The following is a 13821-nucleotide window of genomic DNA, read 5'->3' on the forward strand; positions in this document are numbered from 1 at the left end:
GGGTTGCCGGCCACTTCCGCTCCACTTGCCCCGAGCTTCGGGAAACGCCTGTCCCCGCCCAGCTACAGGAGGGTTGTGATGGGGAAAATTAGAGCTCCTCCTACTAACGCGGTCCTAGCTATTCCAGCCACTCTGTCCTGGGAGGGCCACCAGCATCGGGTCCAGGCTATGATCGATTCCGGTGCCGCAGGTGATTTTATGGATGTAACCTTGGCTAAGGAACTTCAGATCCCTACCCAACTACTTCCTCAACCCCAGGCAGTTACAGCCTTAGATGGCAGACCTCTGGAACCAGGAAAAGTTACTGAGGCGACTCAGTCCCTGCGACTTACCATCTCTCAACACCAGCAGGAGGAGACCTTCTATCTCATTGACTCTCCCGAGTATCCTATTATCCTGGGTCACCCTTGGCTATGCAGACATAATCCCCAGATCGACTGGCCTACTGGCACCATTCTTAGCTGGGGTCCCACTTGCCAACTCACCTGCATGCTTCAGAGTTCCTCAGCCCCCTAGTACCCAGTTTCAAGAGTCTGTTGACGTCTCCCGAGTCCCCAGTGTTTACCATCGGTTCAAGGCAGTGTTCAGCAAGGCCCGGGCTACTGCCTTACCGCCTCATCGCACTTATGACTGTGCCATTGATCTACTCCCTGGGTGCTGCCCTCCTAGAGGTCGGATCTTTTCCTTGTCCTCCCCGAGCACGCAGCTATGGACACCTACATTAAGGAGTCCTTGGCAGCCGGCCTCATCTATGCCTCTACTTCCCGGCTGGGGCGGGCTCTTTTTTGTTGAAAAGAAAGACGGGGGTCTGAGGCCTTGTATTGATTACCGGGACTCAACAAGATCACGGTTCGGAATCGATACCCTCTTCCTCTCATGGCCACTGCTTTTGAGCTGCTTCAAGGGGCTTCCATTTTTACTAAGCTGGATCTCCGCAATGCTTACCATCTCGTGCGGATCCGGCCAGGAGACGAATGGAAGACGGCGTTCAACACGCCCACGGGACACTATGAATATCGGGTGATGCCGTTCGGGCTCACCAATGCCCCGCAGTATTCCAAGCCCTGATTAATGATGTTCTCCGGGATATGCTTAATCTGTTCGTCTTCGTGTACCTGGACGATATCCTCATCTTCTCGAGGTCACTGAAGGAACATGAGGGGCATGTTAGCCGGGTTCTCCAGAGGCTCCTTGACAATCACCTCACGTTAAGCCTGAGAAGTGTGAATTTCATGTTTCTCAGACTCAGTTTCTCGGGTTTATTGTCACTCCCGGGCACCCTAGAGATGGATCCCAAGAAGGTCAAGGCGGTCCACGATTGGCCCACACCTGCCACGGTCAAGGAGGTTCAACGGTTCATTGGCTTTTCTAACTTCTATCGGAAGTTCATCAAGAATTTCAGCTCGGTGGTAGCCCCCTTGACGACGCTACCAAGGGAGGAGGGACCAAGATTCACTGGGGTCCGGAAGCAGCAGGGGCCTTCGAGGATCTCAAGCGCCGCTTCACTTCTGCTCCGATTCTGGTGACCCCTGACCCAGAGAGACCTTTCGTGGTGGAGGTGGACGCCTCAGAGGTGGGGGTGGGAGCCGTCCTGTCACAGAGGGGTGCGGGATGGGAGATTACACCCTTGTGCCTTCATGTCTCGCCGCCTGTCTGAGGCCGAGCGCAACTACCACGTGGGGGATCTAGAGTTGCTTGCGGTAAAACTGGCCTTGGAAGAGTGGCGCCATTGGCTTGAGGGGGCTCAGCACCCTTTCCAGGTTCTCACAGACCACAAGAACCTGGAATATCTCCAACAGGCTAAGCGGATGAACCTCGGCAAGCACGATGGTCCCTTTTCTTTAATCGATTCCAGTTCCTCCTGACTTACCGACCTGGCACCAAGAACGTCAAGCCGGATGCTCTGTCTCGAGTCTATTCTCCCGAGGTACAAGAGAAGCCCTTGGCATCGATTATTCCGAGGTCTAGGATCGTCGCACCTCTTCAGTGGGAACTAGAAAGAGGGGTACGGGAAGCTCTTGCCCATGAGCCCGATCCAGGCGGTGGTCCTGCCGGTCGCCTGTACGTTCCTCTCTCGGTTCGGGCCCGCGTCTTGCAGTGGGGTCATGAGTCGCCCTTGACATGCCATCCTGGCAGTGCTCGCACACTGGAGTTCCTCCGACGGCGAGTTTTGGTGGCCGTCCATCAAGAAGGACGTGCAGGTCTATGTTGAGGCCTGCCCTGTGTGCAACCAGGGAAAGTCGACACGCCAGCGACCCCAGGGACTGCTCCATCCCTTACCTGTTCCTCGAAGGCCATGGTCACACCTTTCTCTGGACTTTGTTACGGGACTTCCCTCTATCCCAGGGCAACACCGTCATCCTTGTGGTGGTAGACCGTTTCTCTAAGGCTGCCCGGTTTATTCCCTGCCCAAGCTGCCCTCGGCTAAGGAGACTGCTGAGCTCCTCATGAACCATGTCTTCCGGATATTTGGCATTCCCCTGGACGTGGTCTCTGACCGAGGTCCCCAATTCTCGTCCCGGTTTTGGGGGCCTTCTGCAGGCTTATTGGGGCCACAGCCAGCCTATCGTCAGGATTCCATCCAGAGTCTAATGGCCAAACGGAACGGATTTTATTCAGGATCTGGAGACCACCCTGCGGTGTATGGCGGCCAGTAATCCCACGTCTTGGGCCACCTATATCATTTGGGCTGAATATGCCCACAACACCCTCCAGTCCTCAGCCACCGGATTGTCCCCCTTCGAATGCCAGTTCGGTTACAACCCTCCATTATTTCCAGAGGAAGAGGCGCAAGTTGGTGTTCCCTCGGCCCAGCGCTTTGTCCAACGCTGTAGGCGGACCTGGAAGAAGGCCAGGTGTACCCTCCTTCGGACCTCCCAGAGATACCAAAGTCGGGCTAATCGCCACCGCCGGATCGGCCCCTAGTTTCCGAGCTGGTCAGAGAGTTTGGTTGGCCACTAAGAACTTGCCCCTCCGGGTCGAATCCAAGAAGCTTTCCCAGAGATACATCGGCCCTTTCCGCATTGCTAGAAAGGTTAACCCTGTTTCGTATCGTTTAGTTCTGCCTCGCTCCCTTAGAGTTAACCCCACTTTTCATGTTTCCTCCTTAAACCTGTCTTGTCTTCTCCTTTGCCCCCCCACACAGACCCCCGCCACCTCCCAGGATCATAGACGGTCAGCCAGCCTACACAGTCCGCCGGATACTGGACTCCCGGAGGGTCCAGAACTCTCTGCAGTATCTGGTGGACTGGGAGGGCTACGGGCCAGAGGAGCGCTCCTGGGTTCCAGCCAGGGACATCCTGGACCCAGGGTTGATCCGAGATTTTCGCACCCTGGGGCCAGGGTGTTCTGGAAGGAACGTCAGGAGTCGTTCCTAGAGGAGGGGGTCCTGTCAGCTTCCTGCTTCCCCTGTTTGTCTCCTGGCCTCTAGAGGTCAGCTGTGTTCCCCCCTTGCCTTAGTTCTTCCTCATGTGTCCTAATTAGCTTATCCAGGTCACCTGTGCCTTGTTTCCCCTTGTGTATTTTAGCTGTGTGTTTTCCCCTTGTTTGTCACTTGGTTATTGCGTCCTGACTGTGTGTCTCCTGCTTTGTCTCACCGTGTCTGTCCTAGTAAGTTTTTGAAGTTATCTTTAGTTTGTTTTTCTCCCCTCGTGGAGTTGTTTTGTTTTGCCTCCTGTTTTGTGAACATTAAATCTACTTGCCTGGAGTATTGCCTGGGTGTTTCATTTGGGTCCTACAACATCTCCTCTGTGGCTAAGGGGTAGTACCCCAGCTCTACACTTCTGAGACCGGAGTTCTAACCCGGATTGTGACAGGCGTAGTGTGTTACTGATGGTAGGCTTTGTTACTTTGGTCCCAGCTCTCTGCAGGTCATTCACTAGGTCCCCCCGTGTGGTTCTGGGATTTTTGCTCACCGTTCTTGTGATCATTTTGACCCCACGGGGTGAGATCTTGCGTGGAGCCCCAGATCGAGGGAGATTATCAGTGGTCTTGTATGTCTTCCATTTCCTAATAATTGCTCCCACAGTTGATTTCTTCAAACCAAGCTGCTTACCTATTGCAGATTCAGTCTTCCCAGCCTGGTGCAGGTCTACAATTTTGTTTCTGGTGTCCTTTGACAGCTCTTTGGTCTTGGCCATAGTGGAGTTTGGAGTGTGACTGTTTGAGGTTGTGGACAGGTGTCTTTTATACTGATAACAAGTTCAAACAGGTGCCATAAATACAGGTAACGAGTGGAGGACAGAGGAGCCTCTTAAAGAAGAAGTTACAGGTCTGTGAGAGCCAGAAATCTTGCTTGTTTGTAGGTGACCAAATTTTTTTTTCTCAATTTGTCTGTCATAGTTGATGTGTACCTATGATGAAAATTACAGGCCTCTCTCATCTTTTTAAGTGGGAGAACTTGCACAATTGGTGGCTGACTAAATACTTTTTTTCCCCACTGTAGTTTCCATTTCCAAGCTACCACCTCCAACTACTTCCTTACCAACAGCATTCGGCTAATTACTGGGAGAAGGGATTTCATGCACTGCTGATGGCACTTAGCTAGGAGAAGGGGATAATCAAGCCATAGATCCTGGGAGGAATTTGTGGTCAGCGGAATGTCGAAAACCTGATGGAACCAATGTCGGAAAAACAACACAAGCAAAAAAATGACACGAGCAAGTGTGCTCACACACACAAAATGGAAAAGAACACACACACACACACACACAGAGAAAACAGATGGAAAACAATACACAAACACATGCTGTTCCGAAATCAAAACAGCCTCCGCCCGCAGGCATATAAAACGTGTTATGGTGCCGAGCAACACTACAGGGAATTCTCCATTCTACTGGAATGTGATTTGTTTTCCCAAAGTTACACTTAAACTGAGATGTATAACTTTTCTGGCAGAGTAACACTGAGTCACAGATTGTGAAAACAGGTCATTTTTTCAAAAGGAGGATGTGTTATGGTTTACTTTTTCATACATTATGAAAGCCAAAAATTATATAGGCCTTACGGTGGTTTGTTAATTCAAAAGGCAACATATTGTGGAAAATATTCGATACTTGGACACAGTGAGATACAAACAGTTTAGAAAACTAGTTCAAGTCATTAAAAATAGAACATAATCACACAGAGAGACCAGGCCTGCACAACACATTGTTTGTGAATGTAGCTCCAATGGAAAGGGAGTGATTAGGCACAACAACACAACAAAATAATTGCTCGGAGGCCTGTGTGTTTGTGTGTGTGTGTGTGTGTGTGTGTGTGTGTGTTTGTGTTCACGAGTCCACACACAGTATACTGTAGGCCCCAAAAGAAAAGACCGCTTAGGTGAAAGAGCATGCCTCCATAACAAGTCATCATCCTTTCTCCGTACACAATAAACCTAGTCCAGGACTAAACAGCTATTTCAATGGAAATTCTCAATTGAGCATGATTTCTAATCCAAAACTTAATCTGTATTTGGGAAACTAAGCCATTGTTTGAATAACAATACAAATAAATGAAATGTAAAGAGCGAGAGGATCAACATCTTCTTCTATGCAAACTATATCTAGGCCTACATTATTAGTGAGCCTACCCTTTCCTCATATATGCCAGCATCCCACAGTTGTAGGGTAGAGGGGAGACAGAGAAAGAGAGCGAGAGATAAAAAAAGAGAAGGAGAGAGAGACGGCAAGAGAGAGAGAGCGAGAGAGAGAGAGAGAGAGAGAGAGAGAGAGAGAGAGAGAGAGAGAGAGAGAGAGAGAGAGAGAGAGAGAGACAGGGGGAGAGAGAGACAGGGGGAGAGGGAGAGGGAGAGAGTAATGATGGTATTGAGACACAGTAATGACCCCCAGAGGATCTGTCAATATCTCACATATTATGAGTGAGAGAGAACGAGTGACGATTGAGAGAGAGAGAGAGAGAGAGAGAGAGAGAGAGAGAGAGAGAGAGAGAGAGAGAGAGAGAGAGAGAGAGAGAGAGAGAGAGAGAGAGAGAGAGAGAGAGAGAGAGAAAGAGAGAGAGAGAGAGAGAGGACCAACCGGTGACAGGTCTGTCTTCTAACGCACTGAGGCATGTTTGAGAAGCTCATTAGCGAATAGCCATCTAGCCCAGTCCAGTCTGTGAGACAGTCTCTACCCAACTCACTAATTCTGTATTCAACACTGCATAGCTCCTCACTCCTACAAACCATGACAGGGCCATCTCTCGATAAAACGTACATCTACTACCTCCAGCTGAGGCCAAAATACATACAGTAAATTAGAGACAGAATGAGGACACACAGTGGAGAGATTTCAACACATTTCATATAATTTTTGGCTGGGAGACTTGGTGGGGCTGGGGTCACCATCAGTAAATTACACAATGTATATATGACAGTATTTTAAAAGGTCAATAGCTCCAAATTTCAATGACTTAAAAACCTCAAACACAGGGCCGTAACTATATATGAGGACACCGAGGTCCGGACCTTATAATCGTAAAAATATTTTGTACACAATAAAAAAAATACATTATTTACTTAATATTAGTATTTTTTTAAAGTAGGGTGGTTAGTCAGGGTGGATGGGTGGGCATATTACGCGAATGTCTAGCAACCCAAAGGTTGCGTGTTTGAATCTCATCACGGGCAACTTTGCAACTACTTGCTACTTTGCAACTACTTAGCATATTAGCTAACCCTTCCCCTAACCCTAACCCTTTAACTTAACTCCTAACCTTAACCCCTAACCCCTAACCCTAACCCCTAGCTTTGCTAATTTTAACATTAGTGTTAGCCAACTAGCCACCAAGCAAACGTTAGCCACAACAAATTGGAATTCGTAACATATCATACGAATTATAATTTGTAACATATCATACAAAATGGATGATGGACTTCCACAAATTAATACATACCATACGAAACGTAACATATCATACTAATTGGAGTGTCCCAGATGTACTTTTACTATGTTACGTCTACCCCTGAGTGCAGGTTGTTTAAGCAGCATATTCACCACTCTCTCAAATGGCTAACTCCACCCTCTCGTGGCACAGGCTGAGGGCCTCAGACATGAAACGAACTACCCCAGCTCGGAGTTGGCTCAAGTAGACAACTAGAGACGCTGCTGACAGTGTCTTTGTGAGATGCCGGACAAAGGGCAATTTTAAAACCGTCCCGAGACTCCTGCCATGTCTACAGACATCCCCCAAACAAACAAAACACAACTCTCTAAGAATGTGCGCACAACTGGTAAATAGTAGTTTATAGATACAGTCAGTCAGGTGGCTAGCTGCTGGCAGAGACTTCTATTGCAGTAATGTTTAAGGGCTCTGGCTAGTATTACTTAGCCAGCTAATTGTATGTGGAGGCGTATTTTAAAGGTGTATTTTACAATTGTCTAATCAATTAATTCAGTCAATCAATATAAGGATGAAGTAAGTAGCTAATGTTAAACCATATACAGTCATTGCGTTAAACAGAGCCTACCTCAGCAGGAGCAAAAGTTCTCAGAATATATTTGGTTTAAAGAGAGTAGGCTACTGAGACAGTGGTGAGGCTGAGGCAGGCTGCAATGCATGCAGGAGGAAGCAGAGGAGACAAAGAGGGAGAGAGAGAGAGAGAGAGAGAGAGAGAGAGAGAGAGAGAGAGAGAGAGAGAGAGAGAGAGACAGACAGACAGACATTCGGAGAGACAGAAAGAGAGACAGAAAGAGAGACAGAAAGAGATACAGAAAGAGAGCGAGAGAGAGAAAGCAAGCAGGGAGATGGTCACCAGCAGTTACCACAGCCACAAAGTCATAGTTATGGCTAAACCCCACCTATTTCTACAAATCTGATTTTAAACCTAACCTTAACCACACTGCAAGCCTTATTCCTAACTCTAACCTTAAATGAAGACCAAAAAGCTAATTTTTACGATATATAGCCAATTTTGACTTTGTGGCTGTGGTAACTAGTTACAACCGGTCCCCTGAGAAAAGCTGTACTAATCTTATCAAACAAGTTAGCAACTTAATAAAATAAGGTATGATTCAATATGAACATCTCCACATGGCCTATTTTCCCTATAGGCCTACAATGAAATGCAATCAAAATGCAAACATTACAGTTCTAAAAATGTCAAATCAGGAACTGCAGCCCTTTAAAGATAGGGGAGAAATAAGAGGGGATACGGCCACAATCCCTGCTCCTGAAGCCAAAGACAAGAATAGAGTATAACTTTATTGTCCATTGTAATATGGATTTGGCACTTGTGTTGTTGTACTGTATAATTAAAGGGCCAAACAGTTAGCGGCTAACACCGGTCACAGAGGTGATGATAATCAATACTGTTGGGCTGTTGGTGAAACAGCCCATCAAATTAATTGACCCTCCCTGGTGTTTTGAAAAGCCATAAATCTGAAAATCTTTACACCGTATATTATATCCTAGGTATATAGTACTACGTGTTGCAGTCTATTTTTATTTGTATTAATAATAAAAAAGAGAAGACTAGCTGATCTGATGGAAATGTAATGGAGATTGTAATGCATTAAACACTATATAATTGAGGGAGGAACAATAACATTTTAGAGAGGTAATCAAATTTAACATGACTAATTTAATAACATGAGAGGGGTATGAGAGGTTTATAAGGAATGTTCATAGGATAAGAATACTTTTAATTTAAAATTGGATAGCTAGGTATCACTATCAATCAATGAATGAAATGTATTTTATAAAACCCTTTTTACATTAGCAGTTGTCACAAAGTGCTTTACAAATACCGAGCCAGAACCCCAAAGAGCAAGCAGTGGCTAGGAAAATCTCCCTAGGAGGCAGGAACCTAGGAAGAAACCTAGAGAGGAACCAGGCTATATAGCCCTAGAACTCCCTCTGAGTGACAGTACACTGAAAAAATGATTTGTGGCTTCCCTGAAACTACAGGAGACTTCCCAGAATAATATTAGAATATCAGAGTGCTAAAACACCACAGACACATCCTAGTTCACGTAACAAACCTTTAAGCACCTTTTTAGCAAACCTTTTAGCCAAGCCTTCTCTCTCGCTTTCAGAGGAGGACAGTAGGATGTGTCTGTTTTGTATTGTTTAAATACAATATACGCAACTTCTTTTTTGAAATGTTCACTATATTGAACAATAATCCAGAAAAACAATTGGTGGTATAACTGCAGCAGTGTAAATGCATATAAGTGTAGCTACATGCTCTAATGAGGCATTTTACAAGTCCTTAGCAAATCATGAACTGTATGATCATTGCAAATGCTGTTCAAGCTCGAAGCTACACCGACGTAAAGCAAACTGAAACTGCGCAAACATACAGCACCAATAAATCATACACAGACAGACACACACACCATGCCAACCCCAGATCCCAAATCAAAGACTTTCCTCCGTTGAAGAAGCAGTACCTTCCGCTGGTGCTCACACAGAGCCTCATTGTGAATCGCTGGTGCTGGTGATGATGACACAGAAATCCTGGCTGCCTGCTGCCTGCTGCCTCCGCTCCTCGCTGTATGTGTGAGGGGAGCAGTGCTGAGTGTGTGTGTGTGTGTGTGTGTGTGTGTGTGTGTGTGTGTGTGTGTGTGTGTGTGTGTGTGTGTGTGTGTGTGTGTGTGTGTGTGTGTGTGTGTGTGTGTGTGTGTGTGTGTGTGTGTGTGTGTGTGTGTGTGTGTGTGTGTGTGTGTGTGTGTGTGTGTGCTGAAGCGTCTGGTGAAAGCCCTGCTGTGTGATCCAGAGCTGGCTTACTCAACTCCGATAAGTGTGGAGAAACCCCCAGTAGTGGAGGAGAGGAGGAGAGAGGGTGGAGAGAGAGAAAATAGAGGGATAGAGAAAGGAGAGAGAGAGAGAGAGAGAGAGAATATAGAGTGATAGAGAGACTAAATGAGAAAGATGGGAGAAAAAGAGTCAAAGCTAGAGAGAGAGAGGGAGAGAGAGAGAGAGAGAGAGAGAGAGAGAGAGAGAGAGAGAGAGAGAGAGAGAGAGAGAGAGAGAGAGAGAGAGAGAGAGAGAGAGAGAGAGAGGGAGGGAGGGAGAGAGAGAGAGGGAGGGAGACAGAGAGAGATGGATCTGAGGGGGCTGCTTCGTGCTTCGCAGGCAGGCAGGGATAGAGGCAGGCAGGGAAGAACAGAGAGAGAGTGTGTCATCTTACCTTATGGTGTTCATCTGCTCATCAGGAACCTACAAGGAAATCACGGGAGATTAGATGAACGGACGAGTCCATTGGCCCCGGAGACTACAGCCAAAAGCATTGCTGGTCGCAGTTGAGTAGCAACACACTCACTCACACACACACACATTTCATTTCACACTCGCACTCTTCGTTTCCATCTCTGCTCTCTCTCACTCACTCACTCTCAATCTCTCTCTTTATTTTTCTAAATTCTCTCTCCATCCCTCCCTCCTTTCCTCTCTCTCTCTCCTTCTCGCTATCGCTCATGCAGAGAGCCCGTCAGGCTATAGAGTCTGTCTATATCTGCATTTAGAAAAGGTGTGAAGAGAACAATCCTGTCATATTAAGAGAGGGAGAGAGAGAGAGAGAGAGAGCGGAAACCTCCATTGCAGCCAGACTGCAGATACATAGCAACCCCCCCCTTCCCCTCAAGAGATGCTGGCAGTGACTCAATATCTGTAATGAGCTGAAGGCAAAAGAGAGAGAGCGAACAAAGATATAAAGAAAGAGAGGGGAGCGAGAGAGAGAGAGATAGAGGAAAGAGGGAGAGAAAGAGGAAAGAGGGAGAGAGAGAGGTGTAGAGGGAAACAGGTGGCCCCATCTGTTGAATTTCACATGTTATGTCATCTCCTCTGCATGCTGGTTGGAGTCTTTAGGGGGAACCCCCCCCGCCCCTCTCTCTCGTTCTCTCTCTTTTTTCTCTCTCTCTCCCATCTCCATCCCTCCCTCTCTCTCTATCCCCCCTCTTTCCCTCTCTCTCCCCCCTTCTCTCTCTCTCCCTCTATCTCTCCTTCTCTCCTCTTCCCCCCCCCCTCTCTCTCTCTCTCTCTCCCCTTTTTCCCTCTCCCCCCCTCTCTCTCTCTCTCTCTCCCTCTCTTCTTTCCCTCTCTCTCTCCCTCCCTCTCTCAATCTCTCTCTCTCTCTCTCACCCCTTATGCATTATGTATCAGGTGAGATTATGCTATACAAGGAATTCTCATCTCCATACAGATTTAGAGTTCAGTGCTAACCAAGTGGCAGGGACATTCAGCAATATTTTATTTAGCTATCTCATAAATAATAATAGAACTTCATTGTCTATTGTTTTCAATGAGTAAAAAATATTGTTTAATATACCATGTAATAAAAGCTATGTATTCATTGAAATGTACTGACCTAGACAGCTCACACAATAACATTTAAGTGCATCAAGTCAATCTCATATAATTTAGTTATATATGTAATACAATTTAAATAGCATTATGTGTGTGTGTTTTCTGTAATTAAATATATATATATATTAATATATCTGTTTAATTACTGTAATAAAATGAAAAACACATGTATTGTGCTGTGCAGTCAAACAATGTAATGATAATGTAGAAAACACTTAGTTAATTAATTCAGTGGTTATTTCACAGGAAGTGTGATGAGAGCAGAAGGCCATGTGCCTGTCATGATGGGACTGCGATGGATGTCACAGCACTGCTCTCAACCAGCACCATGTATTGTACAAGGGCTCCTGTGAAATACTACTGAGAGAGAAATAAACTTCACAGCCACACACACAAACACACAAACAAGCTCACATACACGCTTGTCTCTCAGCCCCCTCACCGCCCACCGTTTTTCAAGCAGTTGCTAAGGTGATGGCAAAGACTGACATTTTATCAGACAATAAATTGAGCAATGTTATTTTCTCTTTCACTATTGAATATCTGAGATACCTATGGCGAGATGATGTGTCCGACATATTTAGGCTTTTGAAAACCTTAAAGGTAAATGTCATATGATCCTTACTGCATAAAGGCAGAATGAGACGTTTAATATTTCCCTTGTTGCCAATGAAACCCATATTAAAACTTAAACAATTCTGATTTACAATGCACCTAGCAACAGCAGCAATATCTGTTGTAATCTCTCGTGGACAGATGCAAGTAACATTAAAAAGTACCAGCATCTGTTGAAAGACTGTGGGATGCGACAACTAACAAAGAACTTTGTTCCGGTACCGGGATTTTTCTTCACTGATTATAAGGACAAATCACGATTTCTCAGGTGCACGCAACTTTCACATTTTGGAAGGGGAGGGGACATTTGGCTCATAGGGAGAATCTTAATTGCATACTCCCCTCCTCTTTCTCAAAACCCATTGGATGAGAATGCCAGAGGTCCCGCCCCTATGAACTTATCCTCCAATGGGGTTTAAGAAGGAGGCAAGGAGTGAGGACGCGAGGAGTATGCCGTTGAGATTCTCCAATAGACTTGCTGGAATCTGGCAGACTTTCTGTTTAAAGGGGTGGAGACTTCGCTAGTCTCGTTAGTATGATTTCTAACACGTCTCTCCCCAGAACTTAATCAAGCATCTGGCGCAATTATGCAAGATTTCTGGGTGTCCAAAATGATATCTGTTGGATAACATATATGAATATTTTTATGTCATATTCTTTACCCACAATAATGTTATAATAATGTTTTATAATACAGTATAACAATTGAGAGTTGCATAGATGTCAGAAATCAGACAGACAGAATGATGGACAACTCTGTGCGGCTACACAACTCAAAGCTCATACAACACATACACCATACAGCAGGGTCGACAACAGCCAGCCTGCGGGCCAAAACCGACCCACAAGTGTTTTGGGGGGGGATTTTCGTTTTTGGTCAAGAAAGATAACCAGGATTCAGCTAAAAAAATATATATTTAGGAAATCTCTTCCCAAGTACTCCCTCAAATAAAAAAGCGACATTTGTTATTGTCTCATTGTAATCAAGGTATGAAATGTTTGTGATTTTCCAATATAATCTATTTTTGGGCTTAGTTGTGGTGAATTTGCAGTGTACAAATTATTATAATTATGTTCTGGCCCTCCAACCATTCGCTCCTGAAAAAAAATCTGCCCGCAGCTAGTCGCCTACCCCTGCCCTACAGGGTAACAAACACTACAGAGAAAAAGCATTATTGTTAACTTGCTGATATTGAACAGTCTCTGGACAGGGAGAGAATGGGTGGAAGCTGCAAATGCATGACATTCCATATTGATTTAGTGATTAGCAAGCTTTTTTGGTTGACTTGGTATAATGGCTATAGAGAGATATGCATCATTTCTAGTGTTCTAAAATTGATTAAATTGTTTTTCCCCTCATCAATCTACACACAATACCCCATAATGACAAAGCAAAAACAGGTTTTTGGAAATTTTTCCAAATGTATAAACCCCCGCTCTGGAGCAGGTTTTCATCAAGGATCTCTCTGTACTTTGCTCCGTTCATCTTTCCCTCCATCCTGACTAGTCTCCCAGTCCCTACTGCTGAAAAACATCCCCACAGTATGATGCTGCCACCACCATGCTTCATTGTAGGGATGGTGCCAGGTTTCCTCCAGATGTGACGCTTGGCAATCAGACCAGAGTATCTTGTTTCTCATGGTCTGAGAGTCCTTTAGGTGCCTTTAGGCAAACTCCAAGCGGGCTGTCATGTGCCTTTTACTGAGGAGTGGCTTCCGTCTGGCCACTCTACAATAAAAGCCTGACTGGTGGAGTGCTGCAGAGATGGTTGTCCTTCTGAAAGGTTCTCTCATCTCCACAGAGAAACTCTGGAGCTCTGTCAGAGTAACCATCGGGTTCTAGGTCACCTGCCTGACCAAGGCCTTTCTCCTCCGATTGCTCAGTTTAGCCAGGCGGCCAGCTTTAGGAAGAGTATTG

At 45.9% G+C, this 13821-nt stretch overlaps 1 protein-coding gene across 4 annotated transcripts in view; it reads right to left on the reverse strand.

The window, feature by feature from the left end:
- The window catches only part of si:dkey-174m14.3 (uncharacterized protein LOC563117 homolog), a 62695-nt gene extending 52187 nt beyond the window's left edge, over positions 1 to 10508 (reverse strand). For 2 of the 4 annotated variants that reach the window (XM_041865793.1, XM_041865791.1), the window contains exon 1: positions 10115 to 10508. In XM_041865793.1, coding sequence (XP_041721727.1) covers positions 10115 to 10128 — 14 coding nt within the window. In that variant the 5' untranslated portion in view covers positions 10129 to 10508. Of the gene's footprint in view, positions 1 to 9374; positions 9536 to 10114 lie in introns of those variants that run through there. The other 2 variants (XM_041865792.1, XM_041865790.1) reach the window with 1 other exon arrangement.
- Positions 10509 to 13821: the final 3313 nt, after the last annotated feature.

Source organism: Coregonus clupeaformis, chromosome 36 (genome assembly GCF_020615455.1).
Source record: "Coregonus clupeaformis isolate EN_2021a chromosome 36, ASM2061545v1, whole genome shotgun sequence".
NCBI classification, from domain to species: Eukaryota; Metazoa; Chordata; class Actinopteri; order Salmoniformes; family Salmonidae; genus Coregonus; species Coregonus clupeaformis.